The sequence below is a fragment of the Hydra viridissima genome, unplaced genomic scaffold (assembly GCF_058129835.1).
Source record: "Hydra viridissima isolate aposymbiotic clone 2 unplaced genomic scaffold, HvirCarnegie_v1 scaffold_4, whole genome shotgun sequence".
In the NCBI taxonomy this organism is placed as follows: Eukaryota; Metazoa; Cnidaria; class Hydrozoa; order Anthoathecata; family Hydridae; genus Hydra; species Hydra viridissima.
The window spans coordinates 11,161,239-11,186,211 of record NW_028324303.1 but is presented as its reverse complement, the minus strand read 5'-3'; the positions used below and the strand labels follow the sequence as shown (position 1 = coordinate 11,186,211).

The following is a 24,973-nucleotide window of genomic DNA, read 5'->3' as shown; positions in this document are numbered from 1 at the left end:
GTATATACTACATATGTATATATATGTTTTACTATTTCTATTAAGTTTGTTCTATTAACACATTTTAATATATTTTTAGTAAAATAATGATAAAAAGTGGTGAATCTCTCATGAAATGTGTGATGGTTTGAATAGTAATTCAGCACAAATAGCCAGTTTAGAAAAGGACTACGATCTTTTACCATCCATTATAAACATCCTCTCGTCTGCTGACAAATCAAAAGAACCGAAAGATGAAATCCTAAAAAAAGTATTCACCCTATTTCCTGTGACTTTTTATAAACACCGTTTTTTTTTATTATCACGGTAATTTTTTGATATCAAAATTCAACAAATACATTCTAATATTTTTATGAATTAACCAAGTCATGTTTTTTGTGTCGGTTTGTCGTTTTCGTCTATTTTAACGTCGAGTGTTTTTTGTTTTAGGTGACTTCTTTTAAGAATAAGTTAAGTCTGTGTAAAGAAAATTTGTCTGCGATGACTGGTTTGAATTACAGCCCTGAAGAGCAGGAAGAGTTGTATAAAAAGTGTCTAATTGAATTGGAGTCTAAGAGGTGAGTTATAGTTTTAAATAAAATTTTATGTTATGTCTTCAATTTGATTATATTTTCTGTTAAATATTTATTCTTTGTAAAAAATGCCCTGCAATTGATTAAAGGCTACTTGACAAAGAATTCTTAAAATCAAATTTTTATTTAAATTTTAATTAGAAAAGAAAGGAAAGAACATTCTAAGTATTTTGAAGACTTGAAAAAAAGCTCTGCTCTACAGTTATCTTATTTGTTGATCATTTTGATTGTTATTTTAAGAAACGCTCTGGAGACGTTCCGCTATCTTGATGTGATAAGCAGTTCTCAAGTGAAGAAATAGATGTAATGTTGTAGTGATGCGTGCTCGTTTTTTATTTTTCAAAAGAACTTTTTAACTCAGTAATCTTTCTTTTTCAGATTCTTTTTCCTGCGCCTTCTGCTTTGATATTTTTCTTGATCGCGAAACTGTTATCATACTAAGAATCAATAATATCAATCCAGGTGTTAAGTAAATATAAAATGATGTTTCTAATATGTTGGCTCTGAATAATGTGCATAATTGTATTGGTGGGGGCCCACTGTCAATGCTTCCGCCTTCTCCTGGTCGATCACAGTACGGGGGTTTCCAACCTGGGTCGCAATGACAATTCCCGTTGCTGTTACATACTCCCTGTTGTGAACAGTTCTGTGGACATTTTGTTATATTATGGATTAACTGATATGTAAGCAGGTCTGTGCAAGTGTAGTTTATGCATATGCTTTTGCTTCCGCAACGCGTGCCTAAAGAAAACGGGAGTTTAAAGATAAAAAAATAAAGTTTATTCTTCCTATGAATTTTGAGAGTTTTTTTTCAATTTGAAAAGAATTTCGGTTTTTGATGAAGTTTTTAAAACTGAAGTACCTCGTTTTTGAAGAAAACAATTTTTTTCCCTTTATTTCCTTACCATCTTTAACTATTCCTAGTTGGTCGTTTGAAATATTAGTATCGTTATATTTCACACTTTTGCATTCTTTTGTCACATTGAGTTCCGACCATACCAATCGATTATCTAACAGATCGTTACGAATGGTTTTGTCACAATGTAGCTTTCCGCAAAACGCATCAGTTTCTTTACACGGTTTGAACTTGCTGGATTTCTAAACATAAAATGGCTCGCTCAATCAGAAGTGATTTTATTTTTTAGTACGTTAAAAAAAATTATAATTGACCGCGCTTACCATTCCGCAGTGCCCACCATAACTTCCTTTGGTGTTGAGTTCTTTGTAACAGTATGCATCAGCAGATAAAGTATTTGCACCAAACATCTCAATACATTGATGCTTATGTGTTAGACAAATACCTTGATGACAAAATCCTTTCCCTCCACCACAACTGTGGGTATTTTGGACATAAATATCTTTAGGACACATCCCTGAAACACCATCGCAGTATTCAGCTAAGTCGCATTCTTCACGCTAAAATGACTGCAATAGTAAAGTTTTGTTTATTTTATAAAGATAAATCTTTAAAAACATAATTTTAGAAATATTACACTTACTTGTTCGCGACACCCAACACCTCTCGCTTTAAATTGACATTGTTGGCAACATTCTCCTGAAGCGCAGGTTGCGTTTCGATACAGAGTGCAAGTAACTGGACGACAGCAATTACCATAGAAAATGCATTTTTCGTTAGATCCGCAATCACATTCTTCGCCTGGTTCAATAATCCCATTACCACAAATTGATGGCCTGGGACGACCAACCGGATAATCGTACAAACATCCTCCGTGACTAAGCAAAATATAATAAACATTCTCCATGAGTTTGCGAAATAAATTTCATTTTAGAAGTTGAAGAGCGAAAAACAAATCTTTTCGTGCCAGTAAAAAACACTTAAGATATAAATAGAAAAAAAACTTCCAATTAGAAACGCTTTAGAGAAACAGCATTCAGATTTTTTTGTTCACAATTAGAAATTAAATTTCTGCAAAAGTTAAGAAGTTTCGTCAAAAAATTTGGTTTAAAAAAAACTCAAGTGTAATATAAAATAAACTCAAGTGTAACAATATGTTTCTGGTTTTGTTGAACTTACCCACTCGATAAAAAGTCTTTAAAATATTGAACGCTGCATTCAGAAAAGCTTTTAACATTACCATCTAGGTATTGACCCATAATGCACCCGTTTTGGTCGTTGTCATAACATAGGCACTGTGCATGTTCATCGTGTAGCATTCCTAAGCTGTGTCCAAGCTCATGAGCAACAACATTGGCTATGTAAGCAGGATTGTCATTAGAATCGTGAGATATCCCAACTGAGTATTTATCAGAGCATATTGTACCAACAGGCGCTTTCCCCGCTGTTAAACCTAAAAAATGTTCCACACTTTGTGTTCAGTAAAATTATGCTCAATTTTTAAAAACAAAAAATGCTTGTCTGAGTGTCAAAAGTTTACTTAGAAAAAAAATAAACTTTAAAATTATGTAAAAAAATAAACTTTAAAATTATGTAAAACCAAGGGAAGTGATTTAAAAAGTTGGGAGAAGCAAAAAAAATCTTATAGATAAAAAAAAAACAAACAATTAATGAGCATAGCTACCTCCGTCAAAAGGATTTTTGGTTATAAGTTGAGCATTATCATTTCTAACACGAATGAAATTTTTTCGGTAATCCATAAAACTCAAAATAGTTTGTTGCGAACTTTCTACTACTTCGATTTTATTTCCTTTATCCCATACCTCAATTCCAACGAGAATAATTCGTACTTCTATAACAGAATACTTAGCATCTAAAATGTTCGCAATGAGATTGGACCTTCTCATGACCTCGCTAATGTTGCTGTTATAATACTTGAAAACACTATAATCATTTACTAAAAACAGTTCCAGGAATTTGATCTCGCTGTTTTGGTTTGCATCTCTTCGTATTCTTGCTTTTTGAAGAACTGAATGCTTTTTGAAATTGATAGGTTCGAGCATTCGAAAACATTGAGAAGAACTATTGCTATTACTTTTAATTTGCTCAAGAATATGTTCTCCCAGAGATCTATTATTTCGCGGTGTCAAGTAAAAGGTTTTATCTTTATATATAAACATCCCGTTTAAGCCATCGCACACGTCAAATGCAGCGTAAAATCTCGGTTCGTCATTCACGTTTCCATTGTAAAAGCATTGGTTGGAATATACTGGTCCTTCTGAAAATACATAATTGTTTTTTCGGAGTTGAATTTGAAAGTTGAAAGTTCCGTTTATCAAAACAACAGTATTTTCGCTTGTAATCTTTGATATGTGTGGTACTACGATCTCCTTTGCAGCGTCAAGATAGTGGAGTACAGGGAAAAGTGCTAGAGAAAGTTGAAGTATTACAGTGTAGCTTATTTTGTTGGTTAAATATATTTTTCCAGTGGTTGTTTTAACCGGCTTCACCATTTCGTTTTTAAGTTGCTGAAAGTATACGCGGTGTAGGTTTCTTAACTTTCACATAATTTGACGTCATTTGACATTTGTTGCATTTTTCTGCGTAATATTGGGTTTGGAAAAAATTTTATGGCGTTTTTGTCGATAGACGGTGTCAAAAAAACGCCACAAACTTTTTCCCAAATCCAATAAAGTTCCTATATAGTTTGACTCGTAGATATTTTTCTCAAGTTGATGTCTCAAAGTATTTGTGTAACTAATTTTGTAAGTTTGTATTAAAATTTCAAAAAGTCTAAAATACATGATCTTCAATGCACTGGACACACTTTAACAAAGTTTATCAAAACCATAAGGATCTCTCTCAACTTGATGATAGTAATTTGTATTTTGTGGCCAGCCTGGGATACATTACACTTATTATTATATATTTTTACCGTCGATAAAGCAGTATTCCTAAACTTTGTTGTCTTTAATGTCTTCCTTGCTGGAAGAACATCTTATATATTCTTAAAAACTTTGAAATAACTAGATTTATTTTCATAATGTCCTTGAAAGTTATATGTGTACTGAAATCTGAATGTAAATAAAACCCAATCTAAAAGAAGAAATTCTCTTTCTTCTTTTGAGATGTCTTTAGCTTCCCTACCATTTGAAGCTATTTGTTTATATTATGACTATCCAAATAACATCAAAATCGGTCTTCGGAGCCCACGGACGGTTGCAATCTGGGTTGGTAGCTTTCTGATCGTCATCCCTCTTTCAAAATTTTTTTGGATTTATTCATTTATTTATTTTGTTATTTCGCACGTGTGTGTTCTTGGCCATGGCATTTATTTTGTTGTTGATCGGTTTTGAAGACTAATCAGAGCAAACCTTAAAAAAACACCACCGTTGTGACTCCTGCTTGGACCGCTAGAGAAAAGTGACTTTCTGAAGTTTGAGAGCCAAAAGATGGTTTTTTGGAGAAAATGTAACAAATAATGAGTGTTTTGACTGGGGGAGGAAAGAAGAAAAATAAATTTTTTGGGTAAAACAAAATTTAAAACCAAATAAAAACCAAATAAAAAAGAAACCAAAACCTAAAAACGAAGTTATAGAAATCCAACATTGAATTCGTGATTAAGTATTGCCTATCAATCCCAGCGGCTGCGAAAGACCAAAGTTTGTGAATTAAGCAAAGCGTTTTATTTATTTATGAGGAACAGAAATAGTTTATGACTAGTAAATCAACTCAAATTTTAATAGAATAAATGGTAATTGAGTTTAAAAGAGTTTCGTTGAAACATTTTTAAAAAGAGAGTTTTGTTATTAAAAGTAATTTTTATTTTAATTTTTAGTTGAAGTTATTTTTATATTTATGAGTTAAACGGGAATTATTTAAAACAGAAAGACTGAGTTTTACAAAACCTTTTACCCAAATTCGTAACATTTTGTGTAACTTTTAGCCTTAATACCTTTTAGATTATTGTTCTAAACTACGCAATATTCAACAAATATAATCACTTTATTGCAAACTTTTGCAATATGACTTTTGAATTTCTTATAAGATTGTAATTTTGAAGCAAGTAATGGCCAAAGTTATGCAAAAAGTTACGAAAAATGCGTAAGGAGTTTTTGTAAACCAATTTCTGGTAAGGAGATAATTCGAAAAAAGAGAATTCGAATAAACATTTATTGAATGGATTTATTAAAATATTAAATTTAAGTTTAAGCCTACTATAAATAATCTAATAACCGATTTATGTGCATTAAATATAATAACAAAAATGTAAATGTAAAACACTCAAAGCGTGCTATAACAACTGCGAGATGACGTATCAAACTGTGATGGCGAGATTCGAATGAACCGTTGAGCATGCTTAGTATATACAACTATTTAAATTAATTATAAACAAGACTTGACCGCATAGACGCTACAAATACAAAAATAGCGGAAATCATAAAAATCATTAATGGGTAAAGCAATCAAAAGAATGGCAAAGAGAATGGTAAGGAGAGTGGCAAAGAGAAAAAAATGTGAAAAAAATTTTTTAAGGAATTAAAAGGAAAAATTATGCGGTGTAAAATATTTTTATAGAAGAAATATTAGATTTTTTTTTAAGTTGATTTGAACTTAAGCTTCTCTCTCATTGCTATAACTTGATGATTTTGAAGCAATCGTTAATAAGAAAGAAAACTTACGAAGCATCACGTTCAATAATAATGACCTCACGGAAAGCCTTTTCTAATGTGTTTCTTCCCATTCTAGCGAAAATTAAGTTCACCAACATTTCAAGAAAACCTTTTAAAGACATAATATCTCTATACAGCTACCGTTTGTAATAGTAAGCACTATCAGATCTGGTGTTCGTATGCTTGAGATCGAAGTATCAAGTTAAATACAAGGCTACAGTTTCTTGGTTTGAAACTTTAAATTTTTGTGTTGAAGGGAATTTAGCTGTTAATAACAATAGTGGTAGATGAACTTTCAGGATACCTCTGAGTATTGGCAAATACGTTGCATATATTACAGCGAGTATATGTTCTCCCTCGTCCTCTCTCCGCGCAATAAAATCATCCATTATTTTTCTCAATTGTTATGATTTAAATATATAGAAATTGAAAAACTTAGTAATGTTCTCCGTGTATGAATGCATACATAGCAGCGCATATAAAGTTATCAGTTAAGCTGTTTAGGTGACGTTTCGTCAATAGTTGAATTCCCAGTTGGCTCCTGATTAAAATCCATAACATAAAAAATTAATTTATTATCATTTCAGAAACTAATGATTCATTTAATAAAACTGTATATTAGTAACTGACTTTCTTATATTTGATTTAAGAAAAATTTCGTGCAACTTTCGAAGCGTTTTTCTCAATAGCAGTTTTATTTTACGTCGATTATTTTAAAGAACACATTCAGTATGAAAATAAGCAAAGTAGCTCTTTTAGAAGCAACTCTAAAGAAAAAAAAAACAGCAGAAAAAAATAAAATTTAGTTAGGTTTTTTTTTTATTTATTTTTATTTTAAAGTTTGTAATTTCATTGTTCTTTTATGATATAGAAATGTGCGAATTATATTGTAAACATATTTCTACGTCTCATAGAAGATAAGCAAATAATGAAAAGCAAATAAAACCGCATAAAAAGGCCTTTGTGTGTGCTAATTAATTCGAAGTGTGGTTGTTATGTTAGAAGAAAAAGAAGTTTTACACACAAGTAACTTTGAGGAAAAAAAATGTGACGAATTATCAAATCCTGTTTCTTCGGATCGCGATAGTGGAATCTCAATCGTCGAGTTTTCTCCGAGGTGTCAAGAAACGCATGCTAAGGTGAGACTTAAAGATCGGACGGGTATATTATAACGAACATAAAATTTATACATTTTAACCAACATTAAATATAAATCTAGCTATGACTTGAAGTAAGCAATATCTTTATTTTTCTAGATAATAGAAGCTGAGTGCCAATTAGAGGTTTGATTTAAAAAATAATTTTTTCTATCTGTAATGCAAAGAGTGTGTAAATATATATACTGTTTAAAATACTATAAAAGAGTATTTGACAATGCGGGTTCATTAAAAATCAGTAAAATTTGTAACAACTTAACGTTAACCAATATTCAACTTCGTACCTAAATCCCTTTATTTAAAACATAATTTCCATGGCACTTTTCATGTGATATCAGTGCGAGTTAATTTAATTTGAAAAACGCTTTTATTAATCTCTTCCTTTAAAGAAAAAGCAATGATGAGTACAATTCATACCCAAATACTAAACGATGTAAAATATCTCGTATTAGGAACAAGTGATAGCCTCGCATAAAGAGCTTCAAAATGCGAAGAAAAAACTTGAAGAACTGAGGTATTGATTTGTAGCTGACTCAATCTGCATTTAAAATATGACAACAATAATCTTGTATCCTGAAAGTTTTTCATCTGTAAATAAAATGATACTTTAATAACATTGACTTCAACTGTTATTAGGTTATTACGCTTTGAAGAAAAATCTTATCTTCAACAAGAAATTGAAAATTTGCACGATAAATTTACTGAAGAGGAACGAAACGCCAGTTTTCTTGAGCAGCAACTCGCCATATTTAGAGAGCAAAAAAACGATTACGATCGAAGATTGAACGAAATAAAAAAAGAGCAAAATATTGGCAAGTAGATTCAAAAAAAGGTTTTATTACCAACTTCACCTCACTTTTTCATATTGTAGCGATTCCCCAATGCAGGTTTGTTAATTGCAAACCCCTACAACCTTTCTCCTCTATTGCATATTGCAAATCTCACGTCAAAATTTTTGTTGCCAACCCCCCCTGTCTGCGTATGATTAACCATGCTACTCAACAAATTTGTATCCTGCTACTTGTGTTCATAGTGAACGAATGGTGAAAAGTTAACTTAAAAGTTTTATTCGTTTATTATTTTCGTTTATGACTTGGATATTTTTTCATGTAGCTTTACAAGTGAACATGTTGCAGGAGCAAGAAATTGTTAGACTTGAGATGAAGCTGAAACAAGAAGAAAGCGAGAGGATTAGCATCACTAAGCAACTCGACCAGAGTCGAAAATTCATCATTGAAAAAGACCAATTACGGATGAAGCAACACGGAGAGCTGAACTCACTTAAGGAGAAATACTGTGAATTGGAAGAAACCTTGCTGGTCTACAAAACTGAAAACGATGTAAAATCAAAACGCAATAGGGACCTCGAAATTGAAATACACGCTTTAAAACGAGAGTTACTAGAAGTTACACGTAATCTCGAAGAATGCAAATCCGAAAATCAGAGTTCAAACCTTTTGCTAAAACAGCAAAATATTTCAATTACTCGTCTTAAAGACGAAATTACTCATGCTCAACAGGAAATAATCGATCTTAGAGGATTAAATGAATCCTTAAAAATAAGGTGCGTAATTTTCTTTTTCTTTTTGTTTAGTTATTCTTCTAATTTTTATTTCGTTATTTTCGTTTTTAAATGCTGATTGTTTTGTATCAACAAATTACAAGTCAACACAGGTACTTATCAATATTCATGTTATCACGAGTATATGTGATATTGATAAAAGTAGTTGTTATTTTGTTGTCTAATACTAAAATATGATTTAAGTCTGGCTCAAATTTTATTTTGAGCAATATTTATAAGGAAAATCTTACCCTAGTTTTATTGAGAGAATTACAATTTTTTATTTAAATTATGATTGTATTAATTCTAACAGTTATTTGGTTATTTCAATTTTATTGCATTCTTTTTAGCGTACTACCTAAGTTAATAATGATTTATTACTAAACTAATTTTTATTAAACTCATTTATTACTAAACTTATTTATTGTTACATTAACTAATTATCAAGTTTGATTATTACCGCACCAACCTCTTACCACACTAATTATACCTTATTATAGCTTATTATTATTGTACAATAGATTTTTGTAGTTTTATGTACTTGAAACTTAAAAAATAAGTTAAAAATGTTTGAAAAATGTTTTAAGGTGTGATAACCAAGAAAAAGAGCACCGCAAAAGAGAAGTTATTCTTCAGCAAGACCTTGATCATTTGGCATTTAACGAAAGCAAGCTTACTGAAAAATGCGAAGAAATCGAGCGCAATTTTCACGAGACACGACGCAAGAATGACGAACAAAACTTTGAAATGAAAAATCTAACCGAAAAGTTAAGGTTGCTTCAATCAGAACTTAACACTTGCGAGGAACAAAGAGCTGAGAACGTATTTTTACTAAACGAGCTAAATTTGGTAATACGAAGTCATCTCGGAGCTAGTTCAGGTAATTTCAATGCTAACAAAAAGTAGAAAAAGTGTTAAATTTTTTTTTTTTAAAACAAACCAATAATTTATGATAGGAAGAAACCCAAACGAGGAAGTTTCTGCAGATGAACTTGATGCTCATTTCGAATCGTTAAGTTCTAAAATTCGATCTTTGCAAGCCGATATCTCTGCACTGTCCGAACATTTGTGTCAAAGCGAAAATACCAACAATGGTCTTCATGAGAACGTTACAAATTTGAAGATAGAGCTCTCTGAAGAACAAGAAAAATTTCGCCTGGAAAAAAGACAAAAAGAATTACTCGAAGAGCAGTTTCAAAGAGCATCTGCAACTCTAACAGCTCAGGTATTTAGTTGACAATTTACGTGAGAAAAATAATTATCAACCCAATTTTTAGGCGACCATTCTCTTCCACTCTAAGTGATGGTTCTGTACTAAGTTATGTACATAATTGGTTAATGATTGATCAAAAGTGTTTTGTTTATTGACAAACTTTTTTTTTTTTCTTTTATTCATAAGCGATAACAATTTCGCTTTAGCGTTATTTGAGTGAACCCTTAATATTTTATGAAAGCATATTTGAGTTTCAACAAAACAAAGAATGATTTTTTTTACGGAAGGACATTTGAACTAAATGAGTTTCGTTTAAGTTTTTTTTCGTTTCATTTTTAAGGACCGAGATCTGAGTCAAAAGTGTGAAGAGATAAATCGCTTGCAAAAAAGTTTGTACGAGAATCAAAGGCGAATCGAACATCTTGAAGAAGAATTAAACGACTCCAAAGAAAAAAGTTCTAACAAAGCCATTTTTTACGAGGATGAAAAGAAGCTATTGAAAGCAAAGATTCACGAGTTAGAAGGAGAGTGTCATTTTTTAGAATCGGCTAAAAGAAAATCCGAAGAAAAGGCGAAGTCACAATACGAAAAAGAAATCAACGAAAAGAATAAACTTTCGAACGATTTAAAATTACAACTAGAGCAAATGCAGAAAGAAAACGAAGAAAAAAACAAAGCTTATTTAAACTTGAAATCTGATTTAGAAAAACTCATTGAAGACAATAAAACGCTTGCACAGAGGCTGATACATTTAGAATCGTATTCTGATCGTCTGTCCGACATGCTTGAAAAGCAACAATATGAGAACGAGAAGCTAAAAGAAAGATTACAGAAGGAACGCTCTCAAAAACTTGCAGATAAAGAAAACGAAATTATAAGTTTATTAAACAAGACAAACGAGCTAACTGTTAGCTTAAATAAGTATGCTGAGCGAAATGACAAACTTCAACGAAACGTTAACGAAATGAAAGAAGAATGCAAAGCTTATGATACTAAGAACAAAAAACTGAAACTAGTTAATGAACAGTTAGAGCGGAAATTAAAAGTGTTAAGTGATTCACAAACTGAGTCTGAAAAAAAGATTGTAACGCTATCACACGAAAATGAAAGTTTAATCAAGCGTTTTGATGAACAAAGTAAAAATGTTGAAGGGATGTTTGAGAAGGTGTCCGCTGTTGAAGCTGAGAAAGCTGTCCTTAGAGAAACACTTGTGCATGCCGAAAAACGTCTTCGGTTAAAAGAGAGTCAGATCACAGACTTGACCATGAAAACTGATCAAACAGTTGAAAACTACCATAGTCTGAAATCAACATTTTGTAAGGTAGAAGGCGATACAAAAATATATGAGGAAATGCTTGTAAACTTGAATAATGAGAAACGAATTCTTGAAAAAAGCATTGACGAGAGTGATGCAGAGAAAAAGTATCTCAGAGATCAGATTGCTAATCTTCAGCGCCTTCTGGCGCAGGCCGAGGATGACAAAGAAATGACGTAAGTTAATGGCTTAAAATAAAATATGTAGTCATCTGATACAGTTTAAGCTGTTTAAAATTTTATTCTTTAAACTTTAGATTAAACGAACTAGCTCGATATGAACGCGAGAACGAACGCACTTTAGATGAAGAAAGGAAAAGTCATCAAAATGCAGCAAACATTAAGCAATTGCAGATGCAGGTTTTAATACTTTTATGATAAGATCTTTTTAGGCTGTCACGGCAATCTTTTAGTTTAACTAAGTATTTTTGTATTCTTGTGAGATATATATATATATATATATATATATATATATATATATATATATATATATATATATATATATATATATATATATATATTTAGGTTTCATCTTTGGAAGAATCACTAAACTGTGAAAAGCGACGCCGAGAAAAACTTGAGGAGTTGTATAATCGCCGCGATGATCAAATGAACCATTTGCGATCCACGTTTGGCCACTCTCTAAATACTATCACAAAAGATACAGATAATATAAAAGCTATTTTGGGTAGATCTTTACAAAAAATTGACCGTCAAATGCAAATTCCTAATGGTGAGGTATCTGATTCAGATATAAACACCGAGTGTGACCAGGGTTTCCGTTCGCCGATAAAAAGTCGCTTTTCTAACTTTACCAAGGACCAAAATCTTACAGAAAACAAATCTACAAGTGCTGATTGTCGTTCAACAGAAAATAAATACTCAAACGTCAATCGTCATCGACCAGAAAATAGGTACTCCAAGGACATTGACGACCAAACAATAAGCAAGCGAACACGATCACTAGAGATAACAATAGAAAACTTAAAAAACAAAATTGACTCAAATCCATACGGAGATTTAAGAACTCCAACTAAAAAATTTCAAAATGGTGTTGGACAAGATAAAAAAGTAAAGAACTTAAGCAAGCGATTAACGCGTTGATGAGCTGCTTTTCAGTTGGAGTTTTCATAATGATCTATGTAAATATTGTTTTTCGGCTTATCGTGTTTTTCGATTTCTTTTTTTTTTTTCTATGGGAAAAAAAAAACAAACAAAAAACAGGACTTTGTTTTAAAACAGATTTAAATGTTTTTGGAAAATTTTTTACAAATTTCAACACGACAGTTTTTTCGAGTTTGATTGGTAAATAAAATTTCGAATTTTTTCCCAATTAACATATTCGGCTCTGGGGAAACCAGCTCTTTGGTTGTTTATCTTAATCATAAACTTTCAGATTTGAATGTGAAACAAAATGACTGCATAAATTTTTTTTTCGACACAATAATTTGATAACAAAAAATTAGCTTTAAAAAAAAACAAAAACATCTTTTGCTATTGAGGGTACTTATAACCTAGCAATTAAAAGGTTCGTTTATGTAAGTTAAGTCTCATTTTTTCTGCCAGTCCGAAATTTTTTGGCTAAACATGATCTTATATTAGTTCAGATTGTTTCATTAGTTCAATCATAATTCGAAGAAAGGAACCGAAAAACTTCGTTTTTCTTGTGATCCATGAGGTGGCCTTGTAGTGAGATCCTCTTGAAAGACAAAACGAATTTAATCGCCACCCTAAAATAGATTTTATTGACTTTTAGATCATTTGCTTAACAGTTAAAAAATTTTATGTTTGTCTAAATAAATTTCTACTTTTTTTAGGAGGAAAAAAGAAAAAAGAACGCAGTTCAATTTAATTTGTCAAAATATTTTTTATCATTTATTCCAATTTTTTTAGTGAAAGCTTCTCCTAGCACAATAACTAAAATAAGGGAGGAGGAGGGGAAGGAGATGTTTTTGATGAAAGATAAATAATTTTATCAGTAGTAAAAAATAAAATGTCACTTAAAATTTGCTTAAAAATACAAAACAAAAGGAACTAAAAGCTGATTCTATAGAATGAAAAAGCGTTGTTAACCTATTAGCTGTAGTACATTTTATCCTCTTTCGCTGGATTTCCGTCACGACTTGTATTTCCTTGAAATCCACTAGAAGCTCCGCGACCTCTCCAACCTGAGAAAGTTAAAATGTCTACTCGTAAATAGAAATGCTTTCTATTTTAATAATCTCATAAGATAAGAAGTGTTTAGTTTATATTTAATAAACTTTTTAGAGTAAATGTCATTAAAGCATGGTTAACTATTAAGGCAAAAAAACAGATTCAGCAAGACAAACCTCCGCCGCGTCCTCGTTTAGCTGCTGTTCCTTGATATCCGCCTAAAAAAGAAATCATGTTTTTATTGAACCTGCATATCTTAAAGAGGCCATTATATCAAAAAGAATTATTTAAAAACAGAAAAAAAATATGTAAGAAACACCTCTGCTATCGATCGAATCTGGTTGCCTTGGTTTAAATGTAGGCATATCTGGGGGAGGAGGTATGCTTGATGCTCTACCACCTCTGTCAGGCACCTAAATAATAATAACAGATAAATGGTGTATTCAAATCAAAATTTTTGTTTTTACAACCTTCTATAACAATATGTCTTTCAACTAGGAGTTTGAATCAATCTCTTTGTTTATAAAGTTTCGAACGCTTAATCATACATACAGCACCAATCATATGTTTGTTGATCGCACACTTTGAAAGTTCTCTTGCTACACCACTACTTGTTCTCTCAACAGTACACAAGTCTAAATGAAGTAAAGGATTTCAGCCTTTTGAATCATAAACCTTATGGTATTGAAATATTTTAAAATAAGATAAATATTAATTACTTCATATAGAATATATAATTAAGGCTGAATTTTAACAAAAAAAAAAAAAAAAATGTACATACAGTAGTTTTTTGCATTTAGGGAAAAATGCCACTCTCCTCAAATACTTTTATTTAAATCAAACAAATTTTTCTTTTCCTGTTTAGAAAAATTCTTAGTTTTTTAAAAAAATTTAGTATGTTGTGTCTTTAAGAGTACATTTTTTTTAAAAATAAAATTTACTCAAAGTCATTAAATGAGATCATATCTTGGTCCTGTCTTGATTGATATTTTAACTTCTTTTTTTTTAAAGAAATTTGTTGCCATTAAAGATTATGACCACCATACATATTTAAACTATTATAAGAGAATAGCTCATACACTATACTATTGACCTTTGACAAAAGAAAGTTATGGTCTAGGGTATTAAAAGATTTTAGAAAATAAATAAACTATGCTAACTATAACAGTTGAAAATAGAAGAAGAAATACTAACCAGTTCTTGCAGCAAGCACATCTGCTATAGATGTAAGAGAGCATGGCTGCAAATTGGATCTAATTAAATCGAAAGATTCTGTAACTTTGTCAACTTTTTTCTAGAATTAACCATAAACAATTGTTACAAAAAGAAAGTTTTTTTTTAAACTGTAACGGAAATACTAAACAAATAATAATGGAAAAAACTAACCTTCATTTTCTCTGTCCATGTAAATGATTGAATAGTGACATCGACTCTCTTGATGAGTAATTCTCGTCTTAAACGATATTCTTGACATAAAGCATCATTGATCTGAGAAACTAGATTCTACAAATGAACAAAGCAAAAAAAAAAATCTTCAGTATAATTAGTTACATAAATAGAATTCTAACCAACCACAAATAAACTTCTAACCAACCACAAATAAGTCACTTGAAGTGTTTTATTATGAATAGAAACTATCCAAGCTGATTTTAGAGATTTTATTTTTTACTTTATAATGTTATTAAAAACTTTCAAAAAGTTATTTCCTAAAAGTAATGTAAAATGATATCAAAAAAAAAAAAAAGATTTAACATTCCTACCCACTGCTTTTGTGAAAGTTGCTTTTTAAGTAAGGGAGGAGGGATGTGTTCTTTTGGCAAGGATGATAACAGCTTTGTTAACTTGGAAAAAATAATATTGAGAATATAAGTTTACAAAAAAAAGTTTTAAAAAATCTGTTTCAATTTTAACAACTGAAAGTTAAGCTAACAAAAATCAAATAAAAAGATTTGAAACAGAACAACAAAAATACACACACTGGTCTCAATAGCAACAAAAGGTTGAGTTGTGTTGTCTGGAATTTTGAGAACATTAGTTATTGTCTGTAAACAAATTGTGACCATGTTGCAGTTATCCTAAATAAAAAATATTTTAAAAAAATCATGTGAGGGGGGGGGGGGGGGATTTAGGAAACTTATAGACTATCTTTGAAACCTTGTGGGTGCACAAGGTTTCAAAGATATATAATGAATAAATAAATCAGTAAAAGTAATAAACATAACCATTTTGAACAAATATTTAGATAACAGTTATAAGATCTAAAGATCTTTATTACATTGATGTTAACACAATTTTAAAAAAGTTAATTTAGCAAAAAAAGTTAATATTGTAACACAATTTTAAAAAAGTTAATTTAGCTTACCTGTGAAAAATCCATCTTAGCATCATCTTTGGTCATACGACAAGCTTGGAGTTCAGTGATCAAATAATCTAAACCAATAAAATAAGTTATATTGTCTGTACATCAAAAGTAATAATAATGATTACTATCATCAGTAATATTAACAACAGCAACATATTAAGGAAAAAAATTAAAAACTTACCTAATAAAAACAGCCGACTTTCAACAGTCTCAAATCTGTTAGTTTGCATCACTTCACTGTAGGGACATCCTGATAAGATATTTAAAAAGATATTATAACCCCTATAACAGCTGCATAAGGTACTGCACACATAATGTAACAAACAGTGCTGCCACAGAGGAAAATTTTCCTACTGTCAAGAGAGACATTAGGAAACTTTTATCAAATTCCTAGTTTTATAACTCAAAAATGAAATAATATTTCTTTTAAATTTAAAAAGACATCACAATAAAAAAGTTTTTTCTAATCCACTTAACATTCATTACTTAAATTTAAATGATATAAACAAAAAGGCAACTAAATGTAAGCACTTTTCATTTAAAAAAACAAAATGCAAACATATTTAAAAACGCCACTTTAAAGTTAAGAAGAAATTTGTTATTGCCATTTTTGATTTTTGAATATCAATACAAGGTATTGATTTCACAAGATTTTGTTCTTTTTTTTCAGGGGCTTACTGTAAGTGGCTGGTAGCAGACAACAGCTCCTCAAAATTCTGTGGGCACATTGTTATCATTTGAAAGCAATTAGTAGTTCTTATTTTTAATATTCTTAACATGTCAAATTATTACTGATTTAACTACTAATAAAAATCACTGATAAATTTTTATAAGAAATATAACACTCGTTTAATGAGATGTGATTTTCCAAAATTTATTCATGTATCAGACGTAATTCCCATGAAATGATCACTGAATATTTGATGGACAGAAAATCTTTGATTTTACAACACTTTGCCTAGTGAAATGTCATGAGCTGCAATCCTTGTAAATAATATAACTTTTTAGTAAAGCAGAATTTATTGCTTAACAAAAAAAAGTACAAACTTTTACATAAAAACAATCAAATTATTTAACTCAAGTTTAGAAATCAATCAGTTATTATTTTACTTGATAAATTTAAAAAACATTGTTCATATAATACATATAGAAAGAAACATATACATATTTTAAGTAACCAGTATTAAAACATTTGAATACTTGAAAAAAAAGTTTAAATTACCTAATTCTCTAACAAATCCTTTAATATCCAGCTCAAATGTTTCTACATTATCTAAAAAAGAAAACACAAACTTAAAGTCAACTATACTTTATATTTGAGAACTTTTTCTAAATAAATTAAAAAGCACATGGTTGTTAAATGGTATCTTGTTTTAAATCCAATTATACAATCATTTTGCTAAACTGACTTTTGCTGAATTTTCTCTAAACAAAAATAAGATTTTCAGCTCTCAACTTAAGAACAAAATGCCAAAATCATAAAAGTGTGATGTGTCAACATTAGACTTGTGATTTTGGCATTTGGTATAAAACTGAGAGCTGAACAAAATCGCATTGAAAAAGAACATTTTTGTAATCATGAGCTCTTAATTCCTCTCCCAACCTCCATTTTTCACACACTTTTCTTGGTGAGGTTTACAAAGTTTGGACCTCTTAAAATAAGTGTTGTGTATTATTTCATACTATGAAATATTAAATAAAAATGTTAAAGTGGTCATATAATTTAATTTTAATTCATATTTGATAATGCAATTTGTTTTATCAAATGAAAATGAAATCTTGGTGAACACTCTTGAGACCACTGATCAAAGGAGAAAACAAACCATTTTGTGTACTCACCTCTTCCATAAACCAATCTTTCTCTCTCTCCTCCTCCTCCCCCCCCCCCCCCCTTAACACATTCTTTACTAAATTATGGTGTTAAACATTTACATTACATTTAACTTTGCTAGCACTTTAAAAGAAAAGTTTCTAAATTTTAACTAGAATTTACTAATAAAAAAAAAATCAAAGCATGTAGAAGATCACCAGGTTAATTTCTTGCAACATGACATTACCTGAAACATTTTCTTTGATGTCAATATAACTTTTAATCTGCATAACCAGCCATACAACTAATCTTCTAAAAGACTGAGGTACAATTTTCTCACGAACAGCTTGTTTTAAAGTTACACAAGAACATAACTCTCCATTATACCTAAATTTTAAAAATTGTAAACTTGCAATTGAAATAAAAACTAATCATGTGCATATGCCCATGTATAAGCTAACCTATTTTTAACCCAAAGCATATTTTCCACAGATTAACACTTGCTTTCTTAAGGAACTTTTTAACCATTCTAAACGATTCAGTCTCAATTCATACACCAATATATACAGTAATTGTTTAAAAAAAACAACATTTCATTAAGAAAATTGTGCCATCATTAAATACTTAAGATTTAAATTTTTTTTTCATTTGTAAGATTTCCTTGTTTAGCTTTTACAAGTTGTTTTTGTAATCAAAATGTGATAATTAATGTAAAGGTAGATGGTGCTATATTTGTTTATCTTCACTCACTCTATATTTTGAAGAGCTTCTGCAATTGATTGTTCCATTTTGATACCTGAACCATCAAGTCAATATCTGAACCTTCAAGTCAATATCTTTATTTTATGTATTAATTGTTTTAAAAAACAAACAAATTGGAGTTAGATAAATTTGGAGAAAAATAGAACCTTATTAATGCATGTGCAAAATTAAGCGTAACATCTGTATGAAACTTTAAACTTAAAGATTACTAACAAATATGAGAAATATTACAATAATAAAAACCCTGAATTTTTTCACATTAAAGTAAATGAAGATTTCAATCAAAACTTAAATCATTTAAAAAGAAATCTAAAAATGTGGTTGGTACTAAATGAACCTTTGCATTCTCTCTGCAATTTTCTGTAAGATTATTGTCAATGCTTTTTGCAATAAAAGTATGCATATAATCTGAGCTAAATTAGACCAGTAATGTTAAGCATGCTAAACTTAAAACTTTGCTTCAAATATCAATTCAGTTAAACATCATCTAACTATGCTGCATTTATTTGAGAATCTTAACTTTTCTCTTAAGTTATCTCTTGGTCATCTTTTAAGTTATTTATCATGTGCAAGTAATCTAAAGTTCTAAATTTAGTTTTAGTACTGCGGTTTTATAATCGCCACATAAAATTTCATAAAACAAAACTGAGAAAACAAAATATAATTTTGTTTTAAATATTTCACCAGCAAGAAACATTTCATTTGCAAGTAGCATTTCACCTGCAATTAGGTGTTTCCTTTTGTTTAAAATGATAAATCTACAAAAAAACTGCATTGAAAAAAAATCTCTTATGGATTTTTTAAACCTTAAAACAAAAATTCATCCCGACAAAAGTAAATATAATAAAAAAAAAAAACCATAAATATAAATTAAGAAAAGAAAGATATATTCTAATGGTAAACTATTAAAATATGAACTAATATAAACTAAAAGTTTTTAAAAACAGCTAGACTATCCTCTCCAACTCTTTAGCATATCCAAGATATTGCTCGATTAGCTTAACTGATGGTATTTCACGGCTTGTTTGCTGCTTTGTTTCAAAAAAGTAGTTCTTTGTTAAATCTTTTTCCCAATTTCGCTAAAAACAGAAAATAAATTTTTAAAACTACTTTCTATAAAAAATAAGTTTCATATGTTATAATGTTTGTAGCAAAAAAGATAATTATTATGAGAGAATATTTTGATAAAGAATCAATTCAAATCATTAGCATTTATTATTTCCTCTCTTAAAAGAAAGAAACTATCTTACTGAAGCAGCATAGTTTGATAAATCAGCATCTTTTTCAAAGAAGAGCATTCGACATGCTTCTTTGCTTGAAATATGGTTGTAAGACTTTTCAATGCATGCAGCAACCTCATCCCTTTGAAATAATAGTTTGAAAATAACTTTTATCTAAACTTTATTTCGTAAACTGTTAAAGCAAGTATAGGTGTCAACCATAAAGTATAAGCGCAAACTAATGTAAAAAAATATGTTTGTTCTCACTCACTGGTTTTTAAACCATCTTTATAGTTGACCCCAAAGTGCAAAAAATTTTTTGAATAGTTTAGGGATCATAGGTCAAAAAAGTGATGATCATGATATTCATGTTAAAAAAATTTTAAATACCTTAATGTATCCAAAAGAATATTTATGAAAAAATGATAACTTTCAGCAGGAACATTGCCTTTGCTCAGAAACACCTGTTAAATATTTCAAATATGAGAATAAATCAATTTTGAGTTGATCATGAAGAATCATTTCCAGAAGTTAGCAGAATAAGAAACAAAATCATATTAATACCTTATTATAGTTGCCCTCCATCAAGTACTAAAACAAGTACAAATTTTAATAAAGTACAATAATGAGAAATTTGCATAACACAAGGAAGTTGTACCCCCAGATTATCTCAACCTATCAAAGATGTTCGAACTGTACAAGGAGCACTTCCCATTACACAAAAATTCTTACAAACTTACAAGTATTTGAGTGATCTATATTAGTATTATTAATTTGGCTGAAGTTTTTACGAGCTTATTATTATCAATTAGCTTGTTATCTTAATTGCTGTATATGTAAAGAACATGTTCTAAAAAAACTTAACCCCTAGTTTAAAAAAAAATAAACAAATATATATTGTATTCTGGTGTATAAGTAAACCTTATTTACAAGTTGACCTATTTTTAACAGGAAAGAGTAGTTTAAGGTTTACAAAAATGTATAAGTTGAGGTGTAATCTGCACAAAATAATACTTTTTCTTTTTGTGTTGTTTAGAAATATTTTTGATCCATTCTAAACAGCTAAAAGTTTCAATTTACACACTTAAATCTTGGCAAATACAGTATTTAAATTATGGATTCTATTCTTTTTTAAGAACACAAGGTTAATTTTTTGGAAATATTGCTATTCAAATCATTTTTAAAATTTACATTTTTATCATATGTATTTTGCTATAATCTGTGACAAAGTGAAAGTTCATATCTTAGTTTATCATCTAAAATTATATATACATAGTTCTACAAAAATATTTTTCCCTCAGAAAATCTTGACTGAAATTCTACAATTTCTGTGTGGCTTAAACATATTATATTTTTTTCTTTTTTCTTTGGAAAAAAACACAATGCGACATCACAAGGTTTCACCATTCAGAAACTTGAGTTGCTGATACATCTTTAACAACACCTTTCATTGCCTGAAAATTGCCTGGAATCCTTTAAAGGGATCAGTTTGTAATTGTTCAAGAAAATTATTCAAAAAATTTGAATGTAATTGTGATGGTACTACTACAATAGTGGGCTTGTCAAACTTCTGCAGCTGTAACATGTTGATATGATACAGCTGCAGAAGTTTGACTGGCCCACTACTGTAGTAATACCATCAGTTTTTTCAAGATCATAGCTATCTTCTGTTTCACTTATATTAAATTCTTCATTGCACTTGAATTCCTTTTCTGTACTCAACAAATTTTTTATTTATTTGCTCATTCTTTTTTGTAACTTACCTGGTATGTCTTTGTTTATTTCTTCTATAGCCATTTTTGTTGTTTATTTCTTCTATAAATATTAACATTCAAAGGACACAGACTGATTAACTTTTCTCAAACACACCTGTCAAAGCATTTTTATGAGGACAAATCTTGTAATAATTGTCTATTGCTTTTATATTTTCCTCATACTTAACTGAAGACCTTTTATCATAATATTTACTAAGGTTGTATACTTTAGACAAAAGTCTTTTACAATATGTTATTAAGTAGACCATGATAAAAACAAGTGAATTCTCAAAAACTTAAGCTAACCATATAATTAAAAATTTCAAAATAAACTAACCTGCTCCAGTTGAACAGGACATCTTAAATATACATTGTCGTGAAGCTCTTTGGCAGGCAATAGCTCTAATTCCTATATAAAACAGGATTCAATTTGTCTAAGGCATAACTTAAAAAATTTAAGAAATTAAAAAAAAAAAAAGTACTTTAGAAATATACTATTACATACTGTATGAAACTCTGCAAGTCGATTTTGTGCAAGAAAACTCATTAGATTAAGACCAAGCAACTGATACATGTAAGGTGACTGAGCAACAATTCCACTACACACACACACACACACATATATATATATATATATATATATATATATATATATATATATATATATATATATATATATATATATATATATATATATATATATATATATATATATATATATATATATATATAATAGAGAGAGAGATACACACATATAGATACTGAGTACTTTAAATTTTCATTATAAATACTTGCACACACACATATTGCATTTTTTAAAACAAAAATATAAAAAACTGCCTCCTTAAAAGGATAGCAATAAGCTTTCAATATTTTTACAGTGAGAAATTATTTTTAAAATCAGCATAATTGCAGAAAACAGCATAGTTAATAAAAACTACTGGAAGGCAAGAATTCAATTTTAAAGCTTTTAAATAGAAATCCTTACCTATAGTCAAAATAATAGCATTTTAACTGTGACATATAACGTTCAAATGAGGGAATATCTTTCTTAGCAACACTCCAATGTACTCCAATTTCTAATACATCTCCTATAAAACAAAAACACCAATAAAAATTTAAAAAGTAATAACAGTTTTGACTATATATCATAAAACTAATCATAATGGCAAACTAATTATAATAGCAGTCATAATAGTAAAATACCTATCAACTAAAAAAACTTGACTCTTTGTTGTTTAAAAAAAAAGCATTTGAAAAAACTAACGTGCTACAACTAATTCTTGAGGTGATGGAACTGTTCCTGTTGGGATAAATTGCAGCTCAGTCAAAGCAAGCTATAAAACAAAGTATAGAAATAGTTCTACACATGAATAACTAAAATATTACACATATGTACTTCGAAGATGTAGCAGCAATAAAGAAACCTTGTTAGAGTTTTTAGATGAAAAAGCATTTTTAATTTTATTTTTAAAAGATAGATATTTCCATAAGAAGCCACTAAGCGCTTAGAACAGAATACCAAAATTTCAGATTTACCTTCATATTGGTCAAAAGTTTACCAACTTTTTCAAGATTTACAGGCTTTTCTGCCCATTCTTTTATTAAAGTCTGGTAAATTGGTAAGACTGAGCTAAGAGAAGTTGCCATTTAAATTTCTGTCTAAAAATACAGAGTTATGCTTTTTCACCTGTGTTTATATCATCAAGCAACGAATAAAAAAGTTTTCCCTTTTATTTGTTGCTTGATGGCAGACGCTCCGTATTACGTCTTGGTAGGTGCCTCAACAACTATATTAAGTTATAATAGATTTATAATAATACCGTTGACAATTACGAGACAACGTCGTGGTATGTTAACCACTTAAAACGGTTGAGAAACGAACTCAGGTCATTTTATGCCAGCCGAAAAAGTTTCGTTTTTCTTCCGTGTTATTTTCGTTAAAACAATACGACGTTAAAACTGTTATAACCATAAAGGTTTTTGGCTTCAAATTAGATTTCTGGAAGTCATCTGAATAAACCAAAGATTAATTTAGCATATGAAATCATGTTTACATGTAAATAAAGTATGTCAGAATATACTACAATGTTTAAATATGTAAATATATCGATATATTAATATACAGCCAATTTTACTGTGGAAGAAACTTAATTGGTGACAACTAAAAAAAGCGACTTTGTTTATGTATTCTAGGTTGTTAATATAAAATATCAATTTTTCAACACGACCTTATTAAAGCATACTTATACTGCTTTTAAACAGGCTAGATTGTATATTTTTAAACAGGCTAGATTATACATTTTTATTATTTTAGATCATTAAACAATTTTGAAAGTCATGTTTAACCATAAAGATGAAGTCACGCAACGTCGAGCAGCTCGAAAATTTAGGTGCACCAAACCATAAATATTCATTATATATAACCAATATATCCAAACTATATAATTTCAATCAATTACGTAACAGAAAAAAGTATTGCCATAGAAAATTGGATTATAATATTGTATACGGCCTTTCTCGATCTTCACGGAACCGAGTCAATAGTATTTGCATCAATAATTTTATTGAAGATTGATGTAATAAATAAAAAAAACCGTTTAAAATAACTTTTATCTTCTATTATTTGTATTTTTATCTGTTAAATTAAGGGACTAATGTTCTTTTAAAAAAAAACATTTTTTAGCTATCACCGTAACATTTTAAACAATATTTTCCATCATATTTTAAGGAATATGCAGATATCTTATATTGCAAAAAAAAGGTTTTTATACTGCAATGTATTTCAGCCCAACATATATACGTGAAGTGTTTCCACTAATTCTTAGATTGCAACCTTATCAAAAATTTCTTTATCAAAATAAAAAAAGTTTTGCACAAATATGAAAACATTCAATGCCTTTTGCAAAAAATCCGCTCTGAAAATCCTTTTCTTGCTTTACTACCAAAAACCTTTTGCAAAAAACTTGAAATCGTTACCAGTGAAAGTTGCTTTGTTCAACATGAATTCAAGTAAACTTACTATAAAAACTTTCTTATCTTTTTTTTTTTGAGAACAATTCTTTTAGGTCTCCTAAAAGCTTTCATACAAAAACAGTTATATTACTTATAAATATATGCTTTTAATTGATTTAGTTTTGAAACTGTTAGTGCTCATTTTGAAAAGTAAATTAAGATAGTATGATAGATCACAATTTAGTAATACTAAGAAGGTACTTGTGCAAGCAGACGAGATACTTATGTAAGCAGACAAAGATACTTGTGCAAGCAGACAATAAAAATGATGTAAGCAAATTATATAAAAAATATTTTTTTTAAATGCTAGTGTTAATTTAAGTTATAACTAAATAAAGTTTTTTTAGTTATAACTTAAATCATGAGCTTCATGAGCCACTTTTGAATGTGCAATTAATGTCGAAAACTTCTGAGAAATGTTAATATTCTTCAAAACCTTTTTCCTTTCATTTACAAATTTAATCAGCAAATTTAATGCAGTTGGGTACTCTTGCTTTGGAAATAATTGCACTCTGACTGTACAGAAAAAATCACACAATTTCAAAACCTA

At 29.4% G+C, this 24,973-nt stretch overlaps 5 protein-coding genes across 12 annotated transcripts; 2 read left to right on the top strand and 3 right to left on the bottom strand.

Moving 5' to 3' along the window:
• Positions 1–28: 28 nt before the first annotated feature.
• On the top strand, positions 29–1,069 carry LOC149889886 (uncharacterized). 3 transcript variants are annotated; one of them, XM_090084338.1, is made up of 3 exons: positions 29–250; positions 430–557; positions 714–932. In XM_090084338.1, the coding sequence occupies exons 1-3, from the start codon at positions 116–118 to the stop codon at positions 871–873; spliced, it is 423 nt and encodes a 140-aa protein (XP_089940464.1). In that variant the 5' UTR covers positions 29–115; the 3' UTR covers positions 874–932. The 3 variants fall into 3 exon arrangements, with proteins under 3 accessions (XP_089940464.1, XP_089940467.1, XP_089940465.1); XM_090084341.1 differs by lacking the exon at positions 714–932 and adding an exon at positions 951–1,069 and having other exon boundaries at positions 40–250; XM_090084339.1 differs by having other exon boundaries at positions 40–250; positions 813–932.
• Positions 727–6,715, bottom strand: LOC145182584 (disintegrin and metalloproteinase domain-containing protein 9-like). Of its 2 annotated transcripts, XM_090084333.1 has the most exons (7): positions 5,009–5,087; positions 3,113–4,802; positions 2,608–2,881; positions 2,072–2,306; positions 1,752–1,988; positions 1,478–1,670; positions 727–1,313 (listed from the first exon to the last, which is right to left on the bottom strand). In XM_090084333.1, exons 2-7 carry the CDS (start codon positions 3,939–3,941, stop codon positions 925–927), a joined length of 2,157 nt encoding a protein of 718 aa, XP_089940459.1. In that variant the 5' UTR covers positions 3,942–4,802; positions 5,009–5,087; the 3' UTR covers positions 727–924. The 2 variants fall into 2 exon arrangements, 1 of the variants encoding a protein (XP_089940459.1); XR_016451568.1 differs by having other exon boundaries at positions 879–1,313; positions 1,752–1,997; positions 3,113–6,715.
• Positions 5,878–12,523, top strand: LOC145183533 (uncharacterized). Of its 4 annotated transcripts, XM_090084329.1 has the most exons (11): positions 5,878–5,917; positions 6,973–7,240; positions 7,358–7,384; positions 7,711–7,772; positions 7,895–8,070; positions 8,372–8,822; positions 9,407–9,699; positions 9,776–10,044; positions 10,373–11,523; positions 11,604–11,706; positions 11,872–12,523. In XM_090084329.1, the coding sequence occupies exons 2-11, from the start codon at positions 7,097–7,099 to the stop codon at positions 12,448–12,450; spliced, it is 3,255 nt and encodes a 1,084-aa protein (XP_089940455.1). In that variant the 5' UTR covers positions 5,878–5,917; positions 6,973–7,096; the 3' UTR covers positions 12,451–12,523. The 4 variants fall into 4 exon arrangements, with proteins under 4 accessions (XP_089940455.1, XP_089940456.1, XP_089940457.1 ...); XM_090084330.1 differs by lacking the exon at positions 5,878–5,917 and having other exon boundaries at positions 6,971–7,240; positions 7,895–8,090; XM_090084331.1 differs by lacking the exons at positions 5,878–5,917; positions 7,358–7,384 and having other exon boundaries at positions 6,971–7,240; positions 7,895–8,090.
• Positions 12,011–18,555, bottom strand: LOC145183534 (protein FAM98A-like). 2 transcript variants are annotated; one of them, XM_090084335.1, is made up of 14 exons: positions 18,423–18,555; positions 17,920–18,059; positions 17,085–17,135; positions 16,044–16,112; positions 15,863–15,930; positions 15,477–15,575; positions 15,261–15,341; positions 14,887–15,003; positions 14,695–14,794; positions 14,053–14,135; positions 13,820–13,913; positions 13,677–13,718; positions 13,420–13,514; positions 12,011–12,309 (listed from the first exon to the last, which is right to left on the bottom strand). In XM_090084335.1, exons 1-13 carry the CDS (start codon positions 18,458–18,460, stop codon positions 13,423–13,425), a joined length of 1,074 nt encoding a protein of 357 aa, XP_089940461.1. In that variant the 5' UTR covers positions 18,461–18,555; the 3' UTR covers positions 12,011–12,309; positions 13,420–13,422. The 2 variants fall into 2 exon arrangements, with proteins under 2 accessions (XP_089940461.1, XP_089940460.1); XM_090084334.1 differs by lacking the exon at positions 12,011–12,309 and adding an exon at positions 12,762–13,076.
• Positions 18,556–19,300: 745 nt separating this feature from the next.
• LOC145183535 (26S proteasome non-ATPase regulatory subunit 8-like) lies at positions 19,301–23,295 on the bottom strand. The gene is made up of 9 exons (XM_090084336.1): positions 22,948–23,295; positions 22,676–22,745; positions 22,397–22,499; positions 21,914–22,007; positions 21,746–21,817; positions 20,219–20,245; positions 20,045–20,118; positions 19,685–19,796; positions 19,301–19,513 (listed from the first exon to the last, which is right to left on the bottom strand). Exons 1-9 carry the CDS (start codon positions 23,056–23,058, stop codon positions 19,382–19,384), a joined length of 795 nt encoding a protein of 264 aa, XP_089940462.1. The 5' UTR covers positions 23,059–23,295; the 3' UTR covers positions 19,301–19,381.
• Between the last annotated feature and the right edge of the window lie 1,678 nt (positions 23,296–24,973).

Coding starts and splice junctions, on each gene's coding strand:
- LOC149889886 (XM_090084338.1), top strand. CDS start 116: ATGTGTGATGGTTTGAATAGTAATTCAGCACAAATAGCCAGTTTAGAA. Junction 251..429: donor AAGATGAAATCCTAAAAAAA/GTATTCACCCTA, acceptor TTTTTGTTTTAG/GTGACTTCTTTTAAGAATAA. Junction 558..713: donor ATTGAATTGGAGTCTAAGAG/GTGAGTTATAGT, acceptor AATTTTAATTAG/AAAAGAAAGGAAAGAACATT.
- LOC145182584 (XM_090084333.1), bottom strand. CDS start 3,941: ATGGTGAAGCCGGTTAAAACAACCACTGGAAAAATATATTTAACCAAC. Junction 1,989..2,071: donor GTGTTGGGTGTCGCGAACAA/GTAAGTGTAATA, acceptor CAGTCATTTTAG/CGTGAAGAATGCGACTTAGC. Junction 1,671..1,751: donor ATGGTGGGCACTGCGGAATG/GTAAGCGCGGTC, acceptor TTTTATGTTTAG/AAATCCAGCAAGTTCAAACC.
- LOC145183533 (XM_090084329.1), top strand. CDS start 7,097: ATGTTAGAAGAAAAAGAAGTTTTACACACAAGTAACTTTGAGGAAAAA. Junction 7,241..7,357: donor GTCAAGAAACGCATGCTAAG/GTGAGACTTAAA, acceptor TTATTTTTCTAG/ATAATAGAAGCTGAGTGCCA. Junction 9,700..9,775: donor TCATCTCGGAGCTAGTTCAG/GTAATTTCAATG, acceptor AATTTATGATAG/GAAGAAACCCAAACGAGGAA.
- LOC145183534 (XM_090084335.1), bottom strand. CDS start 18,460: ATGGAACAATCAATTGCAGAAGCTCTTCAAAATATAGA. Junction 16,113..17,084: donor AGGATTTGTTAGAGAATTAG/GTAATTTAAACT, acceptor ATATCTTATCAG/GATGTCCCTACAGTGAAGTG. Junction 14,136..14,694: donor TGTGCTTGCTGCAAGAACTG/GTTAGTATTTCT, acceptor TACTTCATTTAG/ACTTGTGTACTGTTGAGAGA.
- LOC145183535 (XM_090084336.1), bottom strand. CDS start 23,058: ATGGCAACTTCTCTTAGCTCAGTCTTACCAATTTACCAGACTTTAATA. Junction 22,500..22,675: donor TCAAGAATTAGTTGTAGCAC/GTTAGTTTTTTC, acceptor TTTGTTTTATAG/GAGATGTATTAGAAATTGGA. Junction 19,514..19,684: donor TATCAAACTATGCTGCTTCA/GTAAGATAGTTT, acceptor TTCTGTTTTTAG/CGAAATTGGGAAAAAGATTT.